At 40.2% G+C, this 26,604-nt stretch overlaps 1 protein-coding gene across 3 annotated transcripts in view; it reads left to right on the top strand.

Annotated features, from left to right (window-relative positions):
* Positions 1-25,298, top strand: part of sdk2a (sidekick cell adhesion molecule 2a) — an 82,084-nt gene extending 56,786 nt beyond the window's left edge. For 2 of the 3 annotated variants that reach the window (XM_017425426.2, XM_037978836.1), the window contains exons 13-45: positions 307-483; positions 752-888; positions 1,511-1,658; positions 2,837-2,977; positions 3,356-3,537; positions 6,407-6,522; positions 6,760-6,955; positions 7,059-7,157; positions 7,274-7,465; positions 7,655-7,776; positions 7,922-8,031; positions 8,334-8,484; positions 9,444-9,681; positions 9,756-9,871; positions 9,984-10,173; positions 10,486-10,584; positions 10,959-11,153; positions 11,249-11,450; positions 11,532-11,635; positions 12,297-12,367; positions 12,501-12,636; positions 12,763-12,819; positions 13,257-13,358; positions 13,498-13,613; positions 13,741-13,927; positions 15,600-15,737; positions 16,321-16,503; positions 16,603-16,728; positions 16,821-16,985; positions 17,086-17,226; positions 19,266-19,410; positions 21,873-22,002; positions 23,440-25,298. In XM_017425426.2, coding sequence (XP_017280915.1) covers positions 307-483; positions 752-888; positions 1,511-1,658; positions 2,837-2,977; positions 3,356-3,537; positions 6,407-6,522; positions 6,760-6,955; positions 7,059-7,157; positions 7,274-7,465; positions 7,655-7,776; positions 7,922-8,031; positions 8,334-8,484; positions 9,444-9,681; positions 9,756-9,871; positions 9,984-10,173; positions 10,486-10,584; positions 10,959-11,153; positions 11,249-11,450; positions 11,532-11,635; positions 12,297-12,367; positions 12,501-12,636; positions 12,763-12,819; positions 13,257-13,358; positions 13,498-13,613; positions 13,741-13,927; positions 15,600-15,737; positions 16,321-16,503; positions 16,603-16,728; positions 16,821-16,985; positions 17,086-17,226; positions 19,266-19,410; positions 21,873-22,002; positions 23,440-23,844 — 5,017 coding nt within the window. In that variant the 3' untranslated portion in view covers positions 23,845-25,298. The remainder of the gene's footprint in view (positions 1-306; positions 484-751; positions 889-1,510; positions 1,659-2,836; positions 2,978-3,355; positions 3,538-6,406; positions 6,523-6,759; positions 6,956-7,058; positions 7,158-7,273; positions 7,466-7,654; positions 7,777-7,921; positions 8,032-8,333; positions 8,485-9,443; positions 9,682-9,755; positions 9,872-9,983; positions 10,174-10,485; positions 10,585-10,958; positions 11,154-11,248; positions 11,451-11,531; positions 11,636-12,296; positions 12,368-12,500; positions 12,637-12,762; positions 12,820-13,256; positions 13,359-13,497; positions 13,614-13,740; positions 13,928-15,599; positions 15,738-16,320; positions 16,504-16,602; positions 16,729-16,820; positions 16,986-17,085; positions 17,227-19,265; positions 19,411-21,872; positions 22,003-23,439) is intronic. The other variant, XM_025007859.2, reaches the window with a different exon arrangement.
* The last annotated feature ends 1,306 nt before the right edge of the window (positions 25,299-26,604 follow it).

Here is a 26,604-nt window from a genome sequence, read left to right as displayed (position 1 = left end):
TGTGAGGTGTAAGACATGGCTGGAGTGCATGGATGACTGGCTGCTGTATGTGTGTCAAAAAGAGAGGGATGTTTCTCAGATTCACAACACTTTATTATCCTCTTCACAAGGCTTTTCAACAGTGTCAGCAGCTTCTGTGTTTGGCATATGAACTGACACAAGGCAAACAGATTTACTGTCACAACACTCCGGAGTAAAGAGCGTTGTGTAAAGTGCGAGCGTTTGTATGTAAATGTGCATGTGTGTGTGTGTGTGTGTGTGTGTGTTCTGCTCTATGTGCTCATAAGATCTTGCACAAACCTGCAGGTATGTGTGGGAGAAGAGCGGCTCGGTGATTGACGTGAACACGTCGCCCCGCCTGCGTCTGGATCCTGATGGGACTCTGCACATCTCCCAGACGTGGTCGGGTGACATTGGAACATATACCTGCAGGGTAACATCCGTGGGTGGCAATGACTCCCGCAGCGCCCACCTCCGAGTCAGGTCTGCGCATTTCACTCACGCTCCCACCTGTCTTATCTTGACATCTGTATTTTTTTCCATTTCACGTTTCAGTCTGAGGAGAGTGTGATAGATGGTTGTTTTCTCCACTGTTGTGGGTTTATGACTACTCTCCTCTCTAATCGATCAAACACCTCTAATATTTACAATGCGAGGCTCTCAGTTTGTCTGTTTAATTCTGTTATTTGGCACCTCTCCTGTCTGGATTATTTGTTCCTGGTCTCATGCAAACACTCATATGTACATACAGGCAACTGCCTCATGCTCCAGAGAACCCAGTGGCAGTTCTGAGTAACACAGAAAAAAGGGCCATAAACCTCACATGGGCTCAGGCTTTCGACGGCAACAGCCCCCTGATTCGTTACATCCTGGAGGTCTCAGAAAACAGTGAGTTTTTCCAAACACTAGCAAAGGAAAGTGTTCCTTTTGTTTCCTGATAGCAATTTTAAAGCCATCTTTTTTATTTTTACTCCACTGATGCACTAATTTGCTGCTCCTCTTATTATATTACATCTATATTGTTTCCCTTAAATTGGCAGTTGCATCCTTTCATGCCTTCTGCAATCAGTATAACTCAATTGCCTCGCTTGTGTGCTTCCTTATGAATGATCAGGGGAACCGAATTGAGTTCACGTCCAATGCTCTTATCTTTTTCTTCACTAGATAAAATCAAAGAAGTTGGAATGTTTTCACCCACAGAGAGTAAATTGTTCAACCATTTCTCATTTAAGCCCAGGCTAACTGAGAAAATGACAACTCATTAGAAGGAAAATGAATCTGAGGATGCAGATGGGATCTGGGCTTTAGATAATTGAATTGCAATCTGATATTTAGAGGGTGAGCATGCAAAATAAATGACTTGTTTCTGTTGGTATAGCTGCAATGTTATTATGGAAAATGAAACAATACTGTGCAATAATAGATAGAAATAGTGCAGAATTTAAATGCCAGTTTGCCTGTACTGGAGAGATTTTCAGGAAAACATCTGTTCTTGTGTCTTCTGTTTTAGACGCTCCTTGGACGGTGCTGCTGGCTAACATTGAGCCTGAGTCCACTGGGGTCGTTGTTGGTGGTCTAATCCCGGCACGTTCCTATCAGTTCCGCCTGTGTGCTGTCAACGATGTAGGCAGAGGCCAGTTCAGCAAGGAGACTGATCGGTGGGTGGTGTTTTGTCTGATTTTTTTTTTATCCTGCTGTTGTTAAAAGTATTTGCTTGTAGTTCATGTAACCTAATGTGGCCATGAGAAAAGCCTTGCAATCAGAGGGCTTTTATTGCTCTGGAACAAGCTGTTCCCCTGGTCTCATCTCAGCAGTTCAATAGAAAATCCTGTAAGACTACTTTTTTGGTTTTCACTCCTGTGGGATTGAGGGGAAGATGAGCCAGCTTTGGGAAGGGCCTTTTTTTTTAAAGATAAAAATATGAATGAGCTGAAATTTCGCTTTTTGAAGTCTTGATGGGTGCGCTGACCCAGCTTCATCTCTGTCCTTCATATTAACTGTCATTGCCGTACTTCATGAGTAAAATACACAGAGGCTTTAAGCGGATGAGCTCAACACAGACTCAGATCACCACGGAATTAACTTTAATAGCAAAATCAAACAGTTGTATTCATAAAAGCTGAACCCAAACACAGTCGACGGTTATTGAAATCCACCTATACACACAGCTGAGATTGTCCATGTCAACATTTGCTTTTTTTTTTGGCTTTTTTTTTATACACCTGCAGCAAAGAACTAAGTGAAAAGCAACCATGACCATTCATGGAGCTTTTCCACCACAAATTCATTCACTGAATTGTTCTGTGAATCTGCCCAAACCAGAGTGCACCGTAGGAGGTGCGTCAGTGAGAGCAAGACTCTTTTCTGAGGCATCTTTCTGGCACACCTCTTTGATCCTAAACACTCTGCTTTATCTCCTCCAGAGGGCTTCTCCGGCACGTTGGGAAAAAATCAAGATGTCATCTTAAATTGACTTAAAAGGAAAGTCTTCATGGATCTCTCTTTCTTGTTCTTTTATATCTTTCTCTCCATCGCACTGCTCCCATTTTCCACCGAGTCGTCTTTGATCTCTTCTTTGCCACAGCAAGCTGTCCCTCTGCGGACAGTAGTATAGAGAATATGTTTTGGGTGAAAAAACACAACCACCCTTTCCCAACTTTCCCTTATGGTGTGCTAAAAAAGAAAAAAAAAATACAAAAGGCAGGCTTTATTGTGATCTGATGTCTATGATGAAATGGGATTGAAATATGCAGAAACTTGTGATAATTAATGCATGGCTTTACTCCTTGTCTCATCTTTTACCTTTCTGTCTTCTTTTGCTTTCTTTCTGCTGCAGACTGACTCTCCCCGAGGAGCCTCCCAGTGCACCCCCCCAGACTGTCATCGCAAGTGGACGCACCAATCAGTCCATCATGATCCAGTGGCAGCCCCCACCAGAGAGCCACCAGAACGGCCCTCTTCAGGGCTACATCATCAGGTAAGCAGACTATAACAACCTGCCTTTTTTTTTTCTTTTTTTTTAAGGTTGGGTGCCTGTTTGAGTCCGTGCTACTCAGATGTAATAATACCTGCTATGTCAGCTCTGTTTCTTTGTCTCCATTTTGTCTCGTTCCTGCTCACTGCTACTGCAGAATAATCGTGCCAATTAAAAGCATCCTCTCCATTCATCTGTTGTCACCTCTCATTTTGTAACAATTTTATAACTGTTTCGTGTTTTGTTTTGTTTTTTTTCAGCCCTCTCTTTCCATCGTGAGAGAAATAGTGTCCTAATATTATTGTCTCTCTGTATTGTCCCTGTCTTTTTGTATCTCCCTTCCCTTTATTAATTGCTGTCCCTCCCTCCCACTGCTGTCAGGTACTGTCTGTCAGGGCTTCCAGTCGACTGTCAGATAAAAAACATCACTAACCCGGACCAGAGCAGCCTGATCCTGGAGGACCTTATCATCTGGACAAACTATGAGATTGAAGTAGCCGCCTACAATGGAGCTGGCAGGGGCACCTACAGCCACAAAGTCACTGAGTGGACTCTGCAAGGAGGTGAGAGCAACAGACAGCGTTTTTATGGTATACTGTAATAGAAGTAAAAGACTGCCTACAAGTGTCAAAAAGGTCCTTTTTCAATTTACCCTGTGCTAAGGTGGGTTTTGCTTAATGTTAAAGCCTGCAGCATAAGATGAAGAGGTGACGTATTAATCTGTTCTTAATAAGAAGGTCACAGTTTGCACAGAACTGAGAGGTGATAAAAACATTCCTTGTAGCACTTTTTTTGCAAGTGTAGGTTGTTATGTGTCATAAAAGGAAGCTTCAGTACTGGATTTTTTTTTTGTTTTATTTCAAACCTTTAACATTTCTGCTGTTTGTTTTGTAAGTATGTGTTTAAATCTTTAAATCATCTGAAGTCTTTCTCCCCATGTTTTTTTTTTACTTCATGATGTAGATTTTTTTTCTGCTATAATTATTTGTGTAAGTTATTTGCTCAGTTTTTTTATGGAATGCACATTCTTTTTGAGCTTTATTTGTACCAAGACAGCAAATATAGCCTAGCATTTCTTGAAGGAATGCATATCTATATTTATTAAAACCCATCCAGTAGTTCATGAGCTGTTTTGCTAACAGCAGTCAGGGTTGACTCCAACAGTTAATGCTAAAGTTTTAAGCAAAGATTTCATGCAACGAGTAGCACTTCTAGTATGTGTTGTATGATACTACCATCTTCAACCTCACTAAATCTTAAAACTGGCTGAATTATAGCTATTTTTGTGTTTTCTAAGGTGAGTTGGCTGTGGCGGCCACCTCAGTTTGGGTTGACTCTAAAAGTTATTCAGTTGTAGAGTTGTACATTCAATATTGACTTCCTGCAAGTTTTATTAATATTTATCTGGTGGCCCATGAGACATTTTGCTAACATGCACACACTTATACACAAGCAAAGACATTATTCACTTTTGCCTTTAGGCACCAGGTGATAAAAAGTCAAACTCATTGGTGTATTTTATCTTTCATTGATCCTGATCTGCACCACCTTCATTTACAAAAGTTCTGACTCTTCAACATAAGTTATGAAATGCATTTTGTTAGAATTTTGCAAATTTCTGCCTTTAAACAAAACAGCTCTTGGTGAAGGGACAAAAAGGTCCATTATAACAACTTGAAAACTTTTGCTGGCCTTTCTCAGCTCAGATTTAATTAACCCCGAGCATAAATTACCATGCAGATGACAAGTGTCACTCTTGAGACAAACCGCTGCTTTTTTTTTTTCATAGAAAATCTGTTTCGGATGACTTCTCTTCTCCTTGTTCATGCTGAGTGTTGTAATTAGAACATGCATTCTGTGCTCTGTGCTGCCGTCATGCCTACTGATTCAAACATCTTGGCTTCCAAGTCTCCCTGTTCAATCAAAATCATCAGAGGATCAAACTCACTGCCATTGTAATTCACCAAACTCTACGATGCTTTCAAAAGGGAAGAAGCATTAAAATGGCTGAGGATTTTGCTCTTCAGAAAAACAATGTGACACAGCCGTTTGCTGTTTTCAGTGTGCACACAGTCAGTTCATGTCCGCTTATGATTTGGAAAGGCTGCAACTATCTTTAACATGTAGCACGCAGAAAATATCTCTCCTAAAATACCTAACATATGCGCAACTCTGAGCTCCTGTCATGTTAAATTCAGTCTCCGAGGGGGGAATCGTACACTAACCTCACTAAATGTTCCTGGGAGCTCCCATAGAAAGAATAAATAAATAAACTCTACTATGCCATTCCACTTCCTGCTCACATACGATTCAGCAGGCACACTCAGGAGTCAGTTTTGATTTTACCGGATTTTACAGGTATTTATAGGTAGTGTGTTATGTAGTGTTTGGTTTTGAGAAGCTCCGAAATATTGAGCACTGATATGAAACAAAACCAAAAAACAGAAAACACTGCGTAGCTAGATGCATTTCTTCCACAGGCATTTTTCAACCATGACACTATATATGATCTTTCAAGAATATTCAATTTGTTCTATCTGCACTGTGTCTGCATTTATCTGAGAAGGAATGCCATATCTTACTGTCGGCCTCTCGTGGGTAGATGAATATAAAATGCTTCACATGCTTCAAAAATTATGGATCCTGCCTGACACGAATTAATATTTTGAAAACCTTGGAAACTTCAGCCCACTTCTCGTGATGCCTGATTAATTAGTCAGCTAACGATCTGAATCAGTCAGAGTCAGTTGCGTCTTTTGATTAACAAATGTACCAGATTTCTGAGGAAACTTGGGATTTTAGTTTATTAGTCGAAATAGACTTAGAAAGTTAGGCAAACATCATTTTTTTATTTCCTTTTCATTTCAACAAAAAAAACATCATTTCATAATGCAGTTTATGGTCGTAAATACTCCGAGCAAGGTTATTTAGGATAGGTTTCATTAACTGGATTTTTCTCTCACTCACTCCATTGACTAGTCAAGAGCAGATCATGTTGGACGTTTATATGCACTCCACTAGAATTAGGTGCAGCATAGGGGCATCAGGACCAATACGGTCCCATCAGCTTCGTTAATGTGCAACTCCCTAACTGTTTTCCGCTGTTACATCAGAATGGCATGCTCACATCAAACAAACTGCTGCAGGGTTTACCTGGAAGCTGCCTGAGGCAACTGCTCTCACACCCGGTTTGACTGGCGTGTTCTTACCTCCCCAAATGAGCCAAAATACAAGTTCCTTCAGCCTGATTCTCACGCTCTGACTGAAGCTGGTCTAAAAATGTCTCGTGTACATTTTGAGTTGGCCCCTTCTTTATCTCATTACTATTCCTTTTTCTATCCCCCATCCTTGCTTGTCTGCTTGCCCTCCCTCTTTCTTCCTTAATCCCTCTCCCTCCCTGAATCTCTTGTTTTTCTCCATTCTCTGGATCAGTGCCCACTGTGCCTCCGGGAAATGTACAAGCTGAGGCTGTCAACTCCACCACGGTGCGTTTTACCTGGACTGCCCCAAGTCCTCAGTTTATCAATGGAATCAACCAGGGATATAAGGTGAGCAGCTCCTTTCTGGCAACTGGTGCTCTCTAGTGGTCAGTGGCAGAAGGGCATTCTGTTGCCACAGTGGGATATAGTGGGTGCAGCCACTATAATATTCTCAGACCAAATATGCTGAAAGTCACTAGTTTAACAATTGTAAATTGCTTTGCTATTTCTTTAAATCTATACTCTGTATAAACTGTATGTAAAATATGGAGAATGACACCATCTGCCTTATCATCAAATCTCCAGCTCCTGGCATGGGAACCAGGTCGTTCCAACGAGGTCACCATGGTTACAGTCCGCCCCAACTTTCAGGACAGCGTTCATGTCGGTTACGTCTCTGGCCTTAAAAAGTTTACAGACTATTATACATCAGTGTTATGCTTCACTACACCTGGAGATGGGCCCCGCAGTCCGCCTCAGCGCGTACGCACTCACGAGGATAGTATGTGTTTCCATTTGAGATTAAATGCAGTCCTTACTGTACTGATAATCATGAAATAGGCTGTTGTCCTGTTCTCTAACTGCCTGATTTAAACCACTTCTAGCCCCTGGTGCTGTGGGACATCTGAGTTTCACTGACATCCTGGATACATCGCTAAAAGTCAGCTGGAAAGAGCCACAAGAAAAAAATGGTGTTCTAACAGGTAGCTTTAAAATAACTATCTTTTATAACAATTTTTTTTAAAATAGCAAGGCAGCACTTATTATCAACACCTCTGTATATATTATTGTTCTGAGTGGAATTCATTCCTTTTTTTAGGCTATCGTATCTCCTGGGAGGAGTTCAACAGGACCAATACCAGGGTGACCCATTATTTGCCCAACCTGACTCAGGAGTACAGGGTTACCGGGCTCACTGCGCTCACTACTTACACCATTCAGGTGGCAGCCATGACTTCCAAAGGCCAAGGCCAGCTTTCTGCATCCACCATATCTTCTGGTGTACCACCGGGTCAGTGTACAAATGAGAACAAGACAAATAATGATAGGAAAGGACTTGAAAATTCCAGAAAATCAGTCAAAAGAAAAATATTTCATTAGAAAACTGCTTTTGTGTGACTCAGAAAATATAATTCTGCTTAAGAATCTCTGAAAACAGTAATGACTTACATGCTTTTTTTTTCTAAAATGTCTTTGACAGAGCTGCCTGGTCCTCCCACCAATTTAGCCATTTCTAACATCGGCCCACGTTCTGTCACCCTGCAGTTCAAACCTGGTTATGACGGCAAGACATCGATTTCTCGTTGGCAGGTTGAAGCTCAGGTAAGATAGTCCACTTTTACTTTAGCTACTAAGGAAAACAGTTTTTTTTATTATTTATTTGTTTGATTTCTTAACATCAGCGCACAGATTAAATTTTCCTATTTATTCAATTGGTTAAGCTTCTTATGCAACCCATTTCCCTCAGATTGGTATAGTTGGAGAGAATGAAGAGTGGTTGATGGTTCAGGAGTTGGCTAATGAGCCTGATGCCAGATCACTGGAGGTCCTCGACCTCAACCCTTATACTTTTTACAGGTGAGCGCATTGACAACAAGCTTAAAAGGACAAAAAAGCATCTTACTTATACAGTTTGCAACAAAAGTTCTATTCCTTATTTAAGTTTATGACTGTTTACTAATTTGACAATGTAGCATTTTTTGTACTATTTTCTTCAGTTTCTGGCCATAAACAGATTCTAACCTGTTACTGTGAAGGCTGATTTTCCTTTTGGGTGTCATTAAAGCTTCATCTTATAAATTCTAAAAGAATCAAATGTTTTTTTTAAATCACCAGAATGTTGTGATTAAAAAGCCATCAGCGGGTGTCCTTTGTCTCAGGTTCAGGATGCGTCAGGTGAACATCGTGGGAACCAGTCCTCCTAGTCAGCCTTCCAGAAAGATTCAGACCCTCCAAGCGCCCCCAGACATCTCCCCCGCAAATGTCACTCTCCGTACAGCCAGCGAGACCAGCCTGTGGCTTCGCTGGGTGGTAAGATGTGAACACCGCTCCTGATACAGACAGCATGAAGTCAGCAAAGTTAAATTGGATTCTGATGGACTTTCTCTGTGATTTATGCTATGAAGACTTCTTCACATTCAGATAAGCTATATTAAAGGACTTATTTTTCTTTTAACGTCCCTCTTGTGTACATTCATTTGAGTAATGGTGAAAGAAAAAAGAATTGGCAATATGTCCTTGGGTTGTAAGATTAGCTTTGTAAAAATTTGATTTAGGTGATTAGGTATTATAAAGTTTGACATTCAATGACTTTTTCAGTTCTTTTGTAAATCCACTCTTGTCCTCTTGGGGCTTTTAAACATGATAAATGAACACATGCGATAGCTCTGATGGTGGTTTGGAAAGCTGGACCCAAAGTGTCCTTGGTCTGGCCGCTTTCTGCATCAGCATTTGGCAGTGCAGTCTTTGCCACATCTGTCTTTTAGCATTACTGCTGCGGTGCCCAAGAGGTGAGTCACAGAGGCTTGTCATATCACTGCAGCCCTTGCAAAATTAAAAAGAGAGGATATACCTGAATTTAAAAACAGAGGGGTGTCAGCAGTAGAATATTGCTTGACAGATTGATGACATAGCTCAATGATAGTGGACTGTTTTAAAGCTGGATATTAAAAAAGTCTTTTTGTGGCACTCAAGTTCTATACTGAACTAGGGAAAAAATATTCAAAGAACACCAGCCTTTAGATTAAAATATTTTTAATATACGCATAGGTAAAGTGTCTTATGATATCGTGTTACTGTTTAACATTAAAAACCATTCAACAAATTGCTTCTCTGTGTTTCTGTCAGTGGCTGTTATTTGTTGTAAAATCACTATAAAGGGCAGCCTCTCATGGGTTATTACTTCATTATGCACTCATACAAGTATACTATAATTGATACTCATTTTACTTGAATGTATGAAATAAAACAAAACAAAAAAATCCTCTCAGCCTCTTCCAGAGTGGGAGTACAATGGCAATCCAGATCTCATTGGCTACCGCCTCCAGTACTCCAAAGCAGGATCAAAAGGCGGGGTCCTTTCCCATGTCATCATGGATCGGATGGAGAGGGAGTTTACTATAGAAGACCTGGAGGAGTGGACGGAGTACGAGGTCAGAGTTCAGGCAGTCAACGGCATTGGTTCTGGACCTTGGAGCCAGTCAGTCCACGGCAGGACCAGGGAGTCTGGTAAAGAGGAAAACATGTATGCAAATCTTACAAGTTTTCCTAAAATTGTTGTAAAACTCCATCTCCTCCTGCAGTGCCTTCCAGCGGTCCCACCAATGTATCAGCATTCGCCACCACCTCCAGCAGCATCCTTGTGCGGTGGGGAGAAGTCCAAGTGGCTGACCATAATGGACTCATCCTCGGCTATAAGGTCAGTTCTCTAAAGGGATTCGCATTTCAGATTCATGCATGGAAACGTCTCCATACTATGAATCTTTATCTTTTTATGAGTCATGTTGCTGCATAAAATCTGCATTTCTCAGGTTGTATATAAGGAGAAAGACTCAGACACAGCACCCAGCTTCTGGACAGTGGAGGGCAACAACAGTCACAGTGTGCAGCTAAGCAATCTGGGCAAATATGTCCTCTACGAGATCCAGGTTCTGGCTTTCACCCGGATCGGAGATGGAAGGTGCAGCTCACCTCCCATTCTAGAGAGGACCTTGGATGATGGTAAACATCTTATTTTCAAACCAGTTTAGTTGTGCTGTTATTACTTAAAATGTTGCATTTTCTTTAAACTTATAAACGTATCCCATCATGTTGAAACATTTTTGTTATTTTCTTAGTTCGTATCAGTAACTTCTTGCCTTAAATGCATTTTTAAATACTTGGAATGCTACATTTTATTACTTCTTGTGTAAAGAAACATGTTGCAGCTTTTCTCTTTATTTTTTGGATTGATAATTTAGTAGTTATTTTGGTTCAACACTTTGTCCTTTGTGCATCTTCATAAGCACATTTTTGTCATTTTCTGTTTAACAGTACCAGGCCCTCCTGTCGGCATCTTGTTCCCAGAAGTCAGAACCACATCAGTCAGGCTGATCTGGCAACCTCCTGCACAGCCCAATGGCATTATTCTGGGTGAGATTACATTGTAAGATCAAGGCAAGCCAGTGGAGATTTATTTGTGTAGCACACTTTAACAGCAAGGGAATTAAAAAGGGCCTGCACATAACACATAAAAGACATTAAGAAAAAGAAATAACAGCTCATGTAAATGGATGCGTTTGATGTTAGACAAAAAAACAAGGTGAAAATGAAGTGAAATAAAATGAGGACAAACCCAGAGCATACGTTGAATTCTTCTCAGCTTCAACTAAATTGAATAAAAAGTAAATGGATAAAGCAATTTTTTATGCCTCGATAAAGATAAAAAGAAAAACATTTTCCATCAAAATTCCCTAGAAGCTAAAATTTTCCCCGTTTTTTGTACTTATTTGGTTTGGCTCTTGTAGCCTACCAGATCACATACAGGAGAAACTCTTCGAGTAGCAGTGCCGCCACTGTTGATGTGTTGAGCCCCAGTGCGCGACAGTACACAGCAACTGGACTGAAACCAGAAACAGTTTATGTATTCCGGCTCACCGCCCAAACACGAAAAGGCTGGGGGGAGGCCGCCGAGGCTCTGGTGGTCACAACAGAGAAGAGAGGTGAGGGCAGAAATGCTCAGATACCTTATTTAAATTATTCACCTCTAAATATTAAGCTTGAGATGTCTGCATGTGTGTGTGTGTGTGTCCTTCAGCTCGCCCCCAGCCCACGAGCCGTCCCACGGTGCCTCAAGAAGAAGTCCAGGCTCGCAGAGTGCTGTTGTCATGGGAACCAGGCAGTGATGGCCTGTCGCCTGTTCGTTACTACACAGTTCAGTACAGAGAGCTGCCAGACAGCAACTGGACTGTCCACTCTGCATCCGTCAGCCATGAGACAAACTCCTACATTGTGGACAGGTAGTTTTAAAAGTCTACTTCCTGGATGTCATATTTTTACTGCACAGATGAAAAATTCACCCACTCACTTTTTTTTTAAAGGTTAAAGCCGTTCACCTCTTACCAGTTCCGTGTTAAAGCCACCAATGACATTGGAGACAGTGAATACAGTGAGGAGAGTGAGGCCATCACTACGCTGCAGGATGGTAAGCAGGGCTGTAAAGTAATTGTTTTTTATCACCTGCTGCCGAAGGCAAAGATGAAGTGATAATGTTTTTGCCCGTGTCTGTGTGCATGCGTTTGTTTGTCTGTACCACAAGTGGAATATCTTGTGAATCACTGAACAAGTTTTAATAAAACTTGCAGAAGATAATCACTGAATATACATCTACAACTCATTAACCTTTAGAGTCATCATGATTCAAGATGGCTGATACAGACAACTGACCTTAAAACCGTGACTACTTTTATAATTGAGTCAGTTGTACAGCTATCGATCTAAAATTTGGTTTTGTAATAGCTCATAGTCATTCTCAACACATACTCTGAGCGTGACATCTTGCACTATTGCATGAGATTTTACATAGCATTATTTCAAAGGTTTGACCACCTACAATTCTGTCATTTCTCAGCATAAGATGAGCTTAACCTACAACTCTGATATGAATACCAGTGGGTGATAAGTATTCATCTAAAGAATGTTAGACCTTTAATTCTTTCTTGATTTGTACAGGAGCGTTTTACATCTTTAATGTTCATTTTTCGGCTTTGGATTTTAACAGGAAATGCTTCCGTATGTTTGCTTGAATTGCATATCAATTTCCACAATTATGTTGATATGCTAACATTTTTTTTAATCTTTTCTAGCGCCAGACAAACCCCCAACAATACTGTCTGTCACTCCTCACACCACTACGTCTGTACTAGTTCGATGGCAGGTACGAATCTGAAAGACTCGGCTGTTTTTTTTTTTGTTTGTTTGTTTGTTTTCTTCTGGGAATGAAAAAAAGATGAATCTGAATTTAATTAGCAGCGAACGACTGATTGTTGCATGACCTTGTATATTTCTAGCCTCCTTCCGAGGATCACATAAACGGAGTTTTGTTGGGGTTCAGGGTCAGGTACCGAGAGTTACACTATGACCGACTGCGCAGCTTCTCTGTCCGCACAGTAAACAGTCCTTCAGCAACCTGGGCAGATTTCACTGGTGAGTTTACTATGTCGCAGTTTGATTCTATGTATTGTTTTTTTTAAATGTGCTGTTTTCCAAAATAGATAAATGTGTTAATTGTTTTTTTAATTCTGTTAACCATTTTCCATGCAAAAACTTCAGCTCCTTACAGCATCAGAAATTTGACTGAATCTTCTCTAACACAGTATGAACTGGACAGTAAGTCTTCTTTTATCTCTCTCCATCTGTTTGCTTGTTGTTTGCTGTATTTTATTTTCACAAAGTAGGCCATTTGTATAATATTTTACAGCGACAGTGTGCTGAGCTCCATCCTCCCACTCAGCAGCAGCCACTGCATATTCTCATTGTGTGTATATGACTTTAATCTCTCCAAGCTGCCCTGTCATTTTTTCCTCCATGCTTTCCTTCTTTTTAATCACTGACAAATCTTCCCACGTGTTCCTACAACAACCCAATCTTTTCATCAGTTTGCATTTGTCTTCCAAACCCTCCGTGTTTTTTTTTGTTCACCGTATGATGTTGCCTTGCCATGGGCATCTCTGTGACTGTGTGTCTTTTCGTGGGATCTTTTTTCTTTTCTGCTCTTTTATCTTAACTCTCCAGTTACAATGCTGCAATGCATTTTCTCCTTGTAGATTTGAGTAAACACAAGCGCTATGAGATCCGTCTTAGTGTGTATAACGCTGTGGGGGAGGGTCCAAGCAGTGCTCCACAGGAAGTATTTGTCGGAGAGGCGGGTATGTTTTGTTTCTCAATTAGTAGCATCTTTGTGAGTCTACTTATACCTCTAATCTTTATTGCCTGAGTGTTGAACAAATAATAACAGATTCAACCGTGATAAGTTTTTTTTATTTAAACAACTCTTCATTTTTCTAGTCCCAACAGCCCCACCTCAAAATGTGGTGATCCAGTCTTCAACGGCTACTCAGTTAGATGTTACATGGGACTCACCTCCTCTGGATGCTCAGAATGGAGACATACAAGGCTACAAGGTATCCAGAATGTACCAATTTTAAATAAACTCACATCCTTTCTCATACTTGTACATTTTTATTCAAATTTTATATGAATTCTGCATCCAGTCCTCATTTTTTTTTTTATTTGTTTGTTTGTTTTCAGATTTACTACTGGGAGTTCCAGCTGCAAAATGAGACGGAGCGAGTGCGAACTCTGTTCCTGCCAGAGCTCGGAGTGAAGCTTAAGAACCTGACAGGCTACACCACCTACATGATCAGTGTGGCAGCCTTTAACGCTGCAGGGGATGGGCCCCGATCCCTGCCCACCAGAGGGCGCACTCAGCAAGCAGGTGCAAATTCCAGATGTGGATACGATTCCTCAAAAAAAGACCGTTGGCATTTATTTTGCATCAAAAAAAACATTTTTCTGCCTGATACTTATTTAATCCCTTACTAACTTTCCACAGTTTTTCGTTTTTTCCCCCATTTTCTCAGTGATGTTTTCTTTTATTATTTACCCATTTCTCACGTTTGCAATAAGTTGTGCATGAACGTTAATCAGTCACAAAAATAAATCCACCATCTTAAGTTGCTATAAAACGGCATACTAAACTGCTTCATATTTTCAGCAAAAACAATAAAACTTGTTTTTTTCTTACAAGGAATTTAGTTTTGTCCCTTGAGATATAGCATGAGAGATCAGGCTCCTTTAGTATGAGCCACAGGGGTGCAAAGCAGACGACTTAGAAATACAAAGTGTGAGGGACAAATAGAGACAAGTTATTTGGCCGCAATTGCACATGGGAGAGTTCCTCCTCGGTGAGTTCAGCACAAAAGTAGTTTACAGTATAAATGCCTGTTTTTTTCTGCCCCCTTGAAGGCTATGACATTAGCAAAGGGTATAAAGTGCTGAGGACTTAAAAACACAAGCAGAAATTTTGGCTCTTTGCACTACAGAATACTGGGAAATGGGCCAACACAAGCTTTTGTGATGTTTTTATGCAGAATTATGGCTAAATCCTGACACTGAGCTGAATCTGGGTCGGGTCAGCAGACAGAATTCTCACAGCTCTTGCTGAAGGTCAAAAAGTGATTTTGGCAAACTTTTCTGTCTAATTTTGCTGGTAATAGCGTCCTATGCCCATAGCATTCGTGCAACATTTTTTTTTTAACCAAACCTATTTTGCAAAACAATTTAATGTTGTTGATCTAATAATGGTTGTTAGCGCTGTCACCTCACAGCGAGCAGATTCGCCTCCCGGCCTTGCTGTGTGGAGTTTGCATGTGGAGTTTAGGCAACGATGTTGCGTGATGTGTGGTACTTAGTATTTGTTGTGCACAATGTCACACCAAATTTTAGCTTAAAACCAGTAAAAATTGTTGGTTTATAGACATTTGTGTGCTTTCTAAGGTTAGTCGGCTGTGAGGCCAACTTGAATTGTTCCAAAGATTTAGTCTGTTTTTGTTTTGTTGAAGTCCATTCAGTATTCATGTGATATTTTGCTAACAAAAAGGAGTTAATTCAAGCAGTTAAAGGCAAAGTTTCAAACACATATCCCTTTGTGTTCAAAGTATAAGTTGGGGGTCAGTCTCAGCTACTACCAGCCTAAATGTTTGGTTAATATTTGGAAAATTGACTGACTTATAACCATTTTGGTATTGGGTAAAATTGGTTTGCTGTGTCAACAGCCTTGAATCAAGGTAACTCCGAAAGTCAATCAGTTGTAGATATTAACCTAGTGATTACTTTCTGAAAGTTTTATTAAAATTGAATTTGTGATTCATAAGATATTTTGCAAACAGTACAGAGTATTTATTGCTTTGCCTTCACCTTTACTTTTGGTGTTGGGTGATAAAGATAATTTTCACTAAAATCCTACAAAAATAATATTCATGAATAAGATTTTGTAGCAAAGATCAGGGGCAGTTTTTCAGCTGTGTGTCCTGCTCATATGGTACTTTGCATCTGACAGATCCAGCTGTCATCACAATCACATCTTTATCTCTTTTCTTCACTTAAAGCACCAACTGCCCCCAGCTTCATTCACTTCAGTGAGCTGACCACCACCTCGGTCAATGTGTCCTGGGGAGAGCCCAAGCAGGCCAACGGTATCATCGAGGGCTACCGCCTGGTTTATGAGCCATGCACTCCAGTCGATGGTGAGAAACTCTGCCTGCAGCCTAACTATTCTCTCGTTTCTTGACAGTTCTCAGACAGTGATTTAGAGCCACTAACCTCCTAACCATATTCTTTTTTAACTCCTGCTGCTTTAGCTTGTGTTCTAATTTGTTGCAGATGGGCACAGGCCCTGCAGTAACATATATGGCAAGGCTGATAAATTATGCTGGAATGCTCTGGTGAGACTTTGCACAGCTTCCACTCTCACTGAGAGAAACATGGTTAATAGCTGGCTAAGTGTTGCTGCCTTGACCAGATTGTTGAGAAATTGAGAGCAGATGAGGAATGCTGAACTGAGGCTGCTGAGGTCCCTGGGCTAGCAGGCACCAAGGAAAATGAACAAAGCAATAAACACATAAATATCAGCTGGTCTATTTCTGTCTACACAGCCAAAAGGCTTCTGGAAACAAAAATATGTTTTGCTTTTTTTGTGCAAAGATATCTATGTCGCCAGTTGCTTGTTTGGTCGTGTGTGTGTGTGTGTATTTCTGCTCTTATGCACAAAGCCTGGCTATTTGTCACTTGTAGAAAGCAATATCTAGAGTCTTAGTGTTTCCTGTACAGACTCCTCTCCTCGCACTCCAGGTGTCAGTAAGATAGTGACTGTAGATGTGAAGGGCAGCGCTCCTTTGTGGATGAAGATCAAAGACCTGGCTGATGGCGTCACCTACAACTTTCGCATCCGGGCTAAAACGCTCACTTATGGTCCCGAGATTGAGGCCAACATCACCACCGGTCCTGGAGAAGGTAGGATTCTATGAAGCTGCAGTGGGGATTTTTCTCTTTTATGTCACGTTGCAGGTTTTCTGGGAGATGTTTTTTATTTTTTTATTTTTATCTTCTTAGGAGCCCCAGGCCCTCCTGGAGAACCCTTTATTTCACGACACGGCGCTGCCCTCACATTGCACTGGATGAGCGGGGATCAAGGTCGTGCACCCATTACGCGATACGTGATTGAGGCCAGACCTTCTGGTGAGCCAAATGTTCTTGAGTTTCCTCATTTTAGGTACTCTGGCCAACATTCACCTCTTTTATGTGTACATTTTCTCATTTTGTCCTTACAGATGAAGGATTGTGGGATATTCTTATCAAAGACATTCCCAAAGAAGTGACATCCTACACACTTAATCTGGACATGCTACGAGAAGGAGTTACTTATGACTTTCGAGTAATTGCCGTCAACGATTATGGCTATGGGTCTCCCAGTGCCCCTTCCCCTTCTATATCAGGTTAATTATTCTTTAAAATTAGAATCTTGGACAATGATGTGTTTTTTATATAAAGTATTTGATGCATTTAAATGTTAATATTCTTCAAATGTGTTTTCAGCTCAGAAAGTGTCTCCCTTCTACGAGGAGTGGTGGTTCTTAGTCGTTATTGCCTTGGTTGGCCTCATCTTCATCCTCCTTCTGATTTTCATCCTCATCATTCGAGGCCAGAGTAAGAAGTACACCAAAAAAGCCGACTCAGGTAGGAAAAAACACCTGATTGTCTTAAAGGGATAGTTTGGTCATTTTGGAAACAATGTCCTGTCAAATAGTTATCGGTAGTTAGTGCCTTATAGCATGACAAAAGTCTTTGTCCAGGCTAGGTTAATGGCTAGCCAAATGAAGGCCTATTTTTTCTGTGGTATAAAACAGTTCTTTTTTCAGAAACAACACACTGGTATGAAGGAACACTTCATTAGCTAATAATAAACCTCTACACTTTTGGATGACACCGTTTGTTTAGTTTGTCCATGTTTTCTCGACCGAACAACATACGTGTTACTACACAAATGTATGTGTGCTAAGCATAGACCATTTAAATGCCGTGTCCTGATGCTGCTGAATGTCTCAGAATGCTGGGAGATCTAAAACGGAGCTTTGGTTTACTAGCCATCAGCCTTACCTGGAGGAAGACATCTGCCCCTTTCATTATAGTCTGTTTTCTGTGATTGATGTCACAACTGAAGGTACTAACTATTGATAGCTATTTAACAGAACATCACTTAAAATGTGACCAGAGTGTCCTTTAAACGTTTTCAGCCAGTCTGTTTGTGCAGCTTAAGATGTCGCTGGAATTATTTTCTTCTTGGACAAATCTGCAGAAGATTGAGCTTAAATGAATGTGCGTCTGGAGTCCATTTTATAGAACACAAGTGTGAAGACACACACAATTAAACAAATTATCTAGATTTTCCAACATTGTCTGGCTGACAGGAGAAAGATGAGAGTAAAGGTTATCGCTAAGGGAGCTGAAGTAGACGAATATTATCGTTCGACTCGAATTGCAGTGAGGATCAATAGCAGGATAAATGGCTTGGCAGAAGCTTTAATGCTGGGGCCATTAATTAGATTGAGAGTAATTATATAACCACAGAACAAGTGGCTCCCATAGCATTGTATTAAGGGGAGGAATTTGCAAGGCTGTCAATTAAACCAGCGGAGACCACTGCTCCCAGAAACCCATTTTTCACATAAGAGGACGTTTATCAGTGTTAGTAGACTTTTTATTGTTATTGTTAATTAGTAATGGTCTGTCAGTAATAATATTATAAATCCAGGGCTCAATTCTTGGCTGATTCCAGTCATGCAGCAGCGTGGAGTTTGTTGTACAAATGGAATAGTAGTAAGACAGAAAAGACAGATTTAAAACAGATTTCTTTGTGTAAGTCTTGCCAGTGGAACTGTAAAAAACAGAGTTTGGAAAGAAAAATATAAGGCAGGACTATTTTTATTAGAACACAAGTACTTTAGTTTCTCACAACTTCTCCCAAATTGTTGTAGCTGTGAGACAGAGTTAGACCTCATGAACCAGTGACTGGATTTATTGGATTTGCCTGTCTGTTAGCAAAATATGTCACGATCAACTAAACAGATTCTATTAAAATGTTTTGAAACTAATCATTGGGTCGACATCTTTCACTAATTAACCTTTTGGAGTAAACCCAATTCAAGATGGCTAAACTCATCACAGTAAACACACTATTGGTTATAATTTAGTCAGTTTTACAGAGATTAAGCTAAAGGTTTGTGTGGTTTTAGCTGAGAGTCATTCACAGCACGCACTCATCGCACAAGCTTGAACATACTGTTAATTTTAAGGTTTGAACAAAATTTGTCCACAAACTCCATCTTTTTTCAGCATAATGATTTTAGTCTAAAGCTTTGGTGATATGTGTTCCTTTAAAAAATGCTAGGCCTTTAATTTATAAAACGTTGTTTACTTATCCTTAAAGTGATAGTTCAGATCTTTTAAAGTTCTGTAGAAAGTTCATGAACAAATAAGATCTTACCTGTTATAGATAGTGCAGTTTTTGTTTTGTTTTGTTTTGTTTTGTTTTGTTTTGTTTTGTTTTGTTTTGTTTTGTTTTGTTTTGTTTTGTTTTGTTTTGTTTTGTTTTGTCCGATGAATGTTTGCTCATGTGGAAAATATATTATAATCTGGAACATGTACAAAGTTTGAAACTTAAAATTGTTTTTAGATTTGATTTGAGATTAAAAAGCATTCATGTCACCCCTGTCCAGGCAATCACTCTAACTGCACTGCACTGCCACTGACCCACGGAGAAATGGTTCGCCTCGATGAGGGACGTTTCCCAGCCTTGGAGCTGAACAACAGACGCCTTTCTGGGAAAAACTCCTTCTGCCGCAAAAATGGCATCTACACCCGGTGAGTTTGCCATCTGTGCTGCTCACTGGTGTGGTATTCAGCTGAGCATTACGTTTCTTTTCTTTTGTCCAGTTCCCAAAAAAATCTTGTTTCTGCTTCATGTTTGATGTCTTACTGATAATACTGTCAAGAATTTATCATGTGCTGTCAGTCTTAAAGAGTCTAGTAGCTGATTTGATCCTTCCTTTCCTCTTAACTCATTTATATTCTGTTTGTGGAGGCCCGAATCTCTATAAAGGGACAGCACAATACCAGCTGATTAGTATTCAAGAGCATCTGCCTGTGCTCTTTGTCTGTCTATCTCGGCTTTAAACGGAGTGCTTGTGGGTCAGAGCTGGTTATTTCTCTTTGGCCTTTAGCCCCTGCTGCAGCGCTGTGAAAGTTATCACAACATTAAGTACTGTCAGCAGGACGCTGGTGGTCTGACTCTTTGCTAATGTTGAGGTAAACATTAGATAAGAGGAATGTCACAAACTGCAGCATGAGAAACTTGTGTACAGACAGAGGTCATGGTCAGATGAATAATCAATTGTCTGTGCTGCAGGTCCAGAGTCTGTGTCTTGTCATGGCACAAAAAAGTTGTTTTTATGCACATTAGTGTGCACATTGTGGCGGAATGTTCTGGGGGGAGTTGCATGAAAATGTTCTCTGTGTCCAAAGAGGCCAAGAAAAGCATCAAAAGACCTCGAGCAGCTGCTTCTCTTTGAAGAAGTCAAATCTGGTCCCATACTGTTTGCTAATGAAGTAGAAGGTGTGAGCAGGCTCCCTATGGGACGTTTGAAAGGATGAAGAAAAGAAGGATAAATTAGACAGATGAGGCGAGGGGGAAAATACAGTGCTCCTAAATAATTCAAAGAGTATGATCAATGGCCCCTCCTCTGCTGTATTCACATGGCTGCATCCTTTTAATGTCTGTCAGAGTCTGCCCTCTCACATCATCCCCTTTAACCTAAAGGAGACGCGCGTCTGTTGTGTCAACTGCTTTATGGCCGCTGTCATGTTGTGTCGTCGAAGCTCGCTCTTGACACTCGCAGTAATTTTGCTCCCGCGTGTGCATCCCCGGCACATATTAAATTTTATTTCAGAAGTTGTCAAGGTTGTCTGCTTTATGCCTTAATATTCCACTTGACAGCGCAGCGTTTTACGCTTGTCTGCTCGGCTCCTACACACAGCAATTTTTCATTTCACATCGTTTAAACATTTACTTTCGTGCCATTGCTGCTTTAACCAACTGAGCAAACGCTTCTAATACCCCACCCCCCCTCCAATTTTTTTTCTTACAAGTTGATGCAATGTTTTGAGGTCTTAATGAAATGTCTGTGATGTGCTTTGGTCTGAATACAACAGGATTACAGTACCAAAGCCCTCTTAAAACTGTCATTTGGGCTATTTTCTTTAGAACTGATTTGAGAGGTGCAGTGACACTCTTGACTCCACTTCTCGCCACTCGTCTGCAGGCCTTTTGAGACGGCAGCATTCACACAAATGAGCCTTTCCCTGCAAATGAGCCTTCAGTATTCATCAATACAAAACAGTCTGAACAGAGTACAGATCAGCGCTGAGAAAATTGTACAAAAAAAAAATGTTGCATTGTCATTTCTTTGGTCTACATTTCCATTATGGATAAATGTCACTGATTTATATTTGCGAGCCATGTGGTGAAACTGATCCAAGATAATAAAAACTCTGTGTGTGAGTAAACACTTAAGTATATGCTATCAAGCAGAAAATAGTGAATCTTTCAACTGTAATGCTGTGCTTTTTTTGTAGCTCTGTGACATGAAGGTAGTTCACTTTTAGGCCTCTTCAAGTTCTGTTCAGTTTCAGCAGACCTTAAACATAGCAGTGGTCATTATTTATAGAAATAAAAAACTGGAATAATTGTCCGTGCAGATGTTTCTTTTCGCTTCACTTCATGGACTTAATGACGGAGCCAGAAGAAGCGAGGGGTCTTTTTTACTTGACTTCAAGCTCATATAAAACCTACTCATGAAGCTTAGTTACCCAGTTTTTTTTGTGTGTTTGTTTATTTGTTTTGTTTGTTGCCTGCTCACTACTGACCCTTTGCAAAGATTAGAAGAAAAGAGCAAAGAATGAGAACAATTTTATTCCCTTCCTTGATTTATGCAGCTTTCAGGAATCTACTTATACCCCATTATGTGCTTTTCTGAATGAATTTATCATTTGTATTTTATTTTTAATGATTCTGCCCTGAATGTATTATGCTTCCTATAAAAAAAACATTGTGGGTGTAAAGCTCTTTTCATTTTTCAAACTTTTCTGCAGAGTTTCTTTAGTTATCTGTATGTTGTCAGTCCCTGGAATAAAAGAGACTTTTTTATTATTTTTTTGCTCACATTTGCTTTCCAAAAAAGCATGAGATCCAAAAAGCTTGTTTAATTTTCCCTTTTTGCATTTTTAGAGCTCACTTTTCCCTCCGTGGTTTCTTTCCATCTGTTCAGGTCTCCTCCAAGACCCAGTCCTGGAAGTCTGCACTACTCAGATGAGGATGTCAGTACAAAGTATAATGACCTGATTCCAGCAGAGAGCAGCAGTCTGACTGAAAAACCCTCTGAGATATCTGACTCTCAGGTAAGCAGTGAGTCTGGCTCACAGCCGATACCCAGTTCCTTGTCTGGAATAGGCAATGAACCCACATAAAAAAGTAAAATTCATCTGACTGAACTTCTCAAAGTGACAAAGTCATCAAGAGCAAAAGTGTAACATTAAAAAAGGTTAATTCCACTTTATTTTGCTTTTATCTTACCCACGGTCTGTCATATTGATAACCTCCTTTTTTGGTGTAGTAACAGCTTTAAAAGTTAAACATTTGTATGATTATAAAGCAGTATTTCTGGTGTTAAATTAATGTCAATGGACATTTTGGTCACTAGACCTTCATCAGACAAACTATTTCAAGAATTAGAAATATTGTCTTTGACTGGAAGTTGTCTTAAGATTCCAACCAATCTTATACAAACATCACAAATGACGTTAAATTCTACAGACTATTCATATTATTGACGCCAGATAAATGATGACACTTTGCAAGTCAGTTTTACTCAGTTGGATCATTTACAAACTGACTGACCTCCGTTAGAACAGCTCAGTTAAAAGCTGATATCTCTGAATCTTTCAACGTGGACTTCTCAAGAGGAAAGGCTCTTCTCATGTCCCATGTGTGCTTTAATATCATCAAAAAATTGCAGGAAATCTAGAATTGCTCAAAAAGTTTGGAGTGATGAGGGTTACAGGAAGGTAAAAAAGGCAGAGAAGGGGGTTGTTTCACATTCTGAGCACATGTCTCCCCCCTCCACCTCCACCTTTGCTCAGGGTCTTCCTGACTAATTTATCTGCTACCTGCACAGTCAAAACATTGTTCAAGACGGTTTGAACAAACAACGTCGTCCCCGAAGACACAACCCAGTGTTATTCTTCCCCTCTGCATTGCCTCCCACTGTTTACCTGCTGCTTGTCCAAATAAATGGTGCTTCAACATCTGCTAAGGCAATAGACCCGCAGATGAGTAAGCATTTGTCAGGCACACAATTGTGCCAAAAGGCTCTCAGAAAGTAAATTGCTGCTTTTTTTTTTCGTTTGTGTTTCTCAGTGAGTACAATACATTAAAACAGCAGGATTCACCCACACAATCGTTCATAACTTACAAGACTGAAGCTTAATATTTCAAAAACGGCTAACTAATCCTGTAAACATGATCTCTGTCCAATTCTAGGGCTCTCTTGTGCACACTTATTATATGTGTGCTCCGCAAAGCTATGGGTGAGCTCCAATGTCTCTGACAGATTCTCAATAGAAGTGATTATCTCCCCCACCTATAGAATATAGCAGGCATTAATAGATTTAGAGTTGTGAGTGGAGGTTTCATACTGAATCACATGATTCAGTGCTGTGTGGTTTGTCAATGAACAGCTCAATAGTAGAATTCGAGTTTAGCCTTGATTTGAAAGCATGAAAATGTAGCTGGCATTCTTGTTAAAGTGTCTTCTGTTCCCTGTGACTGACTCACAGGGCAGCGACAGCGAATATGAAATGGATCAGAGCCGGCAGAAGACCCATTCCTTTGTCAACCACTACATCAGCGACCCCACCTACTACAACTCCTGGCGGAGGCAGCAGAAAGGCGTCTCTCGTCCGCCGGCGTACGGCTACTCCCAGCCCGAGCCCCTGGTGGAGCAGGAGTCCCGACCGCACCCGCCACCTGTGCCCCCTCTGCCCCCTCTCCTCCCCCAGAGCGCCCCGTCCCCACAGCCACAGGCCCAGGGCACTCTGTTCAGGCCGAAGGGAAGCCGGACTCCCACCCCTTCCCTGCTGTCCTCGGAGCCCCCCAGCCAGCACAGCACTCTCTACCGGCCCCCCAGCAGCCTGGGCTGTGCCACTCAGGCACCTACCGCAGGCTTCTCCTCCTTCGTTTGACACACAGCTCTCCTTCCAATAACAACAGGAACTTGAAGACGAGTCTTGGATTTTTAATTATTATTTTATATTTATTTTGCTCTCTCTCTCTCTCTTTTTTTTTTTTTGGTGTTTTGTTGTCATGATGACTGAGTTTTAGCTCAACATTATAGGCATTGCAGGCATCTTAAATAGTGCTTTCTCCTCTGTGAAGAGTGTGTGTGTATGACTGTGTTTAGCACGTTTGGTTGGTTAATCGCTGTAATCTGTATTTCATGAAAAGACAATCATTTGAGGATTTTTTTGCATTATGCATAGTTTAATTAATTTGATGGATGTAAACAAGGATAAACAGAGCTAAAGGTTCTGTGGAAAAAAAGAGAAATCCTTGTTTTCAAAAAGGTGTATTTTGGTTTATCATGAGAGCTTTATCGAAAACAACCACCTTAGATTCCTATAGAAGATGGACCACCTTCTGAAACTGGACAAATAACAAGGACAACATGATGGAGTTGGTGATGCTTGACAAAAGGATGACACGAGAGCGAGGAATGGACTCTGATTTGGAGAGGGGCACTAGTAGTCCACTGTGGCCCCCGGCTGCCTTCGGGTTCCCCTCTCTGCTCCCTGCTGGAGCTGCAGTTTGTATTTACTATATGTACTTGTCTCATATTGTTTACCAGATATTTATATCAATCAGCTTCAAGCTCCAAATTTTCCGAACATCACTAGTGACAATGTTATGAATCACATTAAAGCATTGTGGCACCTTTATAGTAGTCTGAGGATGTTGATTGTTTGCTGGTGCACAAGTCTGAAGATAAATCAACTTTCATAATGTGCAATGTTCTTTAATCTTACTCACAGGAAATGACTGAGGACCAAATGCACAAATGATAGCATAACATTATAGCCACACAATAGATATGTATGCTACGAAAAGCAAAGAAGTACAAATATAACTCACCTTCTTCAGTTTAACAAGTTAAAAAAATGTGCAAATGTCCACAAAAAGTTTTAAAGTAATAGCTTAGCTAAAATTTCTATTTTTTCCTCATATGTCTACTTTTTTATAGATTTGTTTTGTAGAAAAGTGTCCTGAAAGGACCAATTTTGAAACGAGTCTTCTGTGAACACAAATATCTCAAACCACAGCAGCTTGTGTTGTAGATTTTACAGCCGAAGTTTGAAACTTTAGTGGTTATTTAAAACATTTTTTAATGGCAAAACAAAGGTTCAAAAATGTAAATGAAGATTGTCACAATATATGTGTGTGTTTAACATGTTGCAGCTTAGCAAAGCATTTATTTGATTTTTGATCCTTTTTTTTTTTTTTTGCTATGAGGAAAATATTCATGCAGTATGTTGTGTTTATTTTGCACCAATTTTGCACATGCTGGTTCATCACAACCGTTCCATGGGACATTGCTGTGCTGGAATTGAACCCAAAGTGAATAAAACAGTCTTGAAATGTGCAGTGTGAACGTGCGTGCAATGCAGGAAACATTATGAGCATTTTCATGGTAGCTGTGTTAAAAATATTTATATTTCATGGGGACTTTTCTTCATGAATCATCAGAACATTTTTGAATGTGACGGAATATTACAGAGAATAATGTATTCATGGGCAAATTAGTCAGGGGGTTTAGAAAGCTGACATATGAGAGGATTATTAGAGCTTTACAGCTGTTGGATAAACAATAGTTTTAAAGCAAACAGAAACCGTATCAGACTCTGCAGACAACCATTTTACAGGGTCAGTCCTCGGCAGACCTTTTTTGCATCGTCGGGGAATATATAAAGTGATTTCTGACACTTGATCCCACAGTGCAGGACTGACCTGATTCTTTCAGGAGCAGCACAGACATGATTTGGATGCATGAGAGCACGAGTTCCAGGGAAGAATTAGAAAAAGAGCCTGATCTGGTGCAAGCATGCAGAAGACCTGGGGGAGGATGGGGGCCACAGGTGCCGAGATAATCTCCTTATTTCAGGCCAGGAGACATTGATTTTATACATGACATGCAAATAAGTGTAAGTGCAATGCAAAAGTTTATTCAAGAGAAAAAAATATGCTGGAGCACATTTCATTTCAATAATCCTATGTCTGATAAAGAGGGTAGATCATTATGCATATAAAATTATTTTTCATTTATTGAAGGACCCTTCCGTGATGTAAAAGGGTCAAATCTAACATTTTATTTAGGAAAAGTCTTTTCTGTGAACAGCCAAATTGCATCTGTTGTTCATGGAGACATTAAAATGCTATGACGCACTCTGAAGCTCAGTTTTGCAAACTAAATATTACATTTTTGACATTTACTTTTTTTACTACCTAAATGTATGCTAATTCTTTCACCAAACACATCCATAACTGTTCATCTTCAGACGGGGACAGAAACCCATCGCTCACTCACATTCACCCACATGAAGAGACACAGGGAAAACCTCACATCAACAAATCTGTCACATTTTTGCATTTCATTTCACTGTCTCCTCATGGGATCCATTTAATGTGTCCTAATTCTGACTGTGTTTGTTGAAATGCATCCGAGCACATATTCCTACCACAGCTAACTCATCTTGACTGGTGTCTTGAAAAATAAGGACACATTAATGATGGAGAGCAAACATGGGAATTGAAATTATTAGTATTTTAAACAGGGTTGATTAAAGCTTTCTTTAAAAGTAAATATTTGTATCATAAATTCTGCCTTTTAAAATCAGTAAATCTCAGACAATTGGATTGCATCAGGTTATCACTTTTTCGTCATTGAATTA

This window comes from Kryptolebias marmoratus, linkage group LG12 (genome assembly GCF_001649575.2).
Source record: "Kryptolebias marmoratus isolate JLee-2015 linkage group LG12, ASM164957v2, whole genome shotgun sequence".
Lineage (NCBI taxonomy): Eukaryota > Metazoa > Chordata > Actinopteri > Cyprinodontiformes > Rivulidae > Kryptolebias > Kryptolebias marmoratus.
The sequence above is the reverse complement of the archived record's forward strand: the minus strand, read 5'-3'. Positions and strand labels throughout refer to the sequence as shown.